This window comes from Morone saxatilis, unplaced genomic scaffold (assembly GCF_004916995.1).
Source record: "Morone saxatilis isolate NCDOM2014 unplaced genomic scaffold, NCSU_SB_2.0 Contig1, whole genome shotgun sequence".
Classification (NCBI taxonomy): domain Eukaryota; kingdom Metazoa; phylum Chordata; class Actinopteri; family Moronidae; genus Morone; species Morone saxatilis.
This window is the reverse complement of record NW_023339651.1, coordinates 20404777-20406876: the sequence shown is the minus strand read 5'-3', so window position 1 is coordinate 20406876 and position 2100 is coordinate 20404777. Positions and strand designations below refer to the sequence as shown.

Sequence of the window (2100 nt, the reverse complement as noted above, 5' to 3'; positions counted from 1 at the left end):
GTGAGAGAGAGAGTGTGCCGTGTACCTGTGGAATGATGGTGAGTTTGGACCTCAGGTCATGCAGACCTATCTCAGATATCTTCACCTCGTCGATGGTGATGTCTCCTGCTGCAGCTTCCAGCAATCGGAAGAGGCAGAGCGTCATGGAGGACTTGCCGGCCCCTGTACGACCCACAATGCCAATCTGTACAGAAACATACACAGAGCTCTGATTAATGAAGCCAGCCTGTTGATCCATTTATTCTTTATTGATCGCCTCGTCGCACCCTCCCCACCTTCTCTCCTCCTTTGACGTTCAGTGTGAGTTTCTTCAGGACGAGGTCCAGTCCCTCTCTGTAACGAACACTGTAGTCTTGGAATGCCACGTTTCCCTCCATGGGCCATTCAGGTGGGGGCTTCTTGTCCTCCACCTCCCAGGGAGCCTATGAACACAAACGCAGCATTTGTGACTAGGAAAACTTTCTGAACAACTCAACCTGCTGGGCTTTCAGCAGAGTTGATTTGTTTATCATTCTAAACACTCGGAGAGTTGGACTTCTGTGTGTGCAGAGTCACTCAGAGCTGCCAAACATTTATTTCACCTCTGGGACACACTGGATGCTCTAAACAAAGGCTTTCACTAACAACTATACCAGCTCTAGAAGGGGCACATAGAACGATGGCTGCTGAAAAAGTACACTGTGTACAGTACAAATGGCGTTAGTCTTATGTATCAGAGGGGCCCTTGTTGGCACCAGGTAATCTAACATTTCTGGATCTAGTTATAGTTTATACGTCCTGTGTTGTTTGAGAACATGACTTGGCAGCAGGACAGTTTTTTGGAATGTGGGTAAATTCCTGATTTTTAACTGCAGCACGAAGCCAACACTATTTTACTTTTTAAAGCAAACACATGCACAGTCCAACTTCAGCTTCTGTGGAATATTCGAAGGGAACAGAAGTGGACACGTGGATGTACACACATGCACAAAAAACACACACACATACCTCTGTCTTGGTCTCAGAGTACTCCTTCACTCTCTCCACTGCTACTATGTTGTTCTCCAGATCTGAAGTCATTCGCACCATCCAGTTCAGAGACATGGTCACCTACAACATTAATGCAGGCTTTAAAGCGTTGTTTAAAAGCTCTTCCAATGCCATATAACTTATCTCAGTGATCCCAATTAAGTACTCCTGCTGTTGCCTTGGGGGGGCGTGGATTAGCTCAACTGAAAATCTATAAATTATAAGTAGACTTATATATTCACATATAAAACTCAGCTGTGCGTGAAAACGTTAGCAGGCGGAGCACAGAGGTCTAAACAGTTAGCTGAAAGTAATGGATGAATGGTTAAAATAGCTTAAATTAATAGATACACTGTTAAAATATTTAGCTAAGAGTCATGAATAAATGGTTTAAAATGTCAACTTCTTCCATCTGGTAGTAGTACAAATACAAAGTTAACCAAACCAACCTAAATTAACAATTCAATTGTATTAACTACTAACAATATCCACGTTATTTAACAGTGTTGAACTGCAGATTTGGGTGTTAATTCTCTGTGACTTGGTTAAGAGTGGCTCCTTTCTTATAAAACTAATACTTTTTTAGTAACTTTAACATAGGACATGGGGAACACTGACTCAACACTACCTATTTAAAAAAGATAAGTCATTACTGGTGACCTATACATACTGTATCTAAAAAAAGACAGCATATATTGACCTAGCTACCGATCTATCCTAGGGCTCATAAAGAAAACTAACCCCAGCTGCTGATTTGTTAACAGGTTCAGTGCTACAGATCATCATAGATCAGCTCATATTACAGTTGTTAGTTTGTAGCGTACCTGTAGAGCGTAAGACACTGATAGACCCACGAGGCCGGGGTTCAGAGTCTCCTTTCCAGTCACAGCAAACAGAGCAGCAAACAACACAATGCAGTTCCCAATGAACTCGATACGCACTCCGAGCCACCTGTACAACAGTGTTATAGCAGGGTTACACTACACACAACATGTCAGAGCTCATGGAGAGCTGAGGAACCTAACCCTAAACCTTGTGGTATAAATACTCTATGCACAAGTGTTCTGATGTCTCATACATAAAATAATGATT

At 42.4% G+C, this 2100-nt stretch overlaps 1 protein-coding gene across 2 annotated transcripts in view; it reads right to left on the bottom strand.

Moving 5' to 3' along the window:
- The window catches only part of abcc3 (ATP-binding cassette, sub-family C (CFTR/MRP), member 3), a 48413-nt gene that overhangs the window by 3344 nt on the left and 42969 nt on the right, over window positions 1–2100 (bottom strand). For both annotated transcript variants that reach the window (XM_035663809.1, XM_035663801.1), the window contains exons 25-28: window positions 1833–1959; window positions 988–1089; window positions 276–422; window positions 26–184 (exon numbers count right to left, since the gene is read on the bottom strand). In XM_035663809.1, coding sequence (XP_035519702.1) covers window positions 26–184; window positions 276–422; window positions 988–1089; window positions 1833–1959 — 535 coding nt within the window. The remainder of the gene's footprint in view (window positions 1–25; window positions 185–275; window positions 423–987; window positions 1090–1832; window positions 1960–2100) is intronic.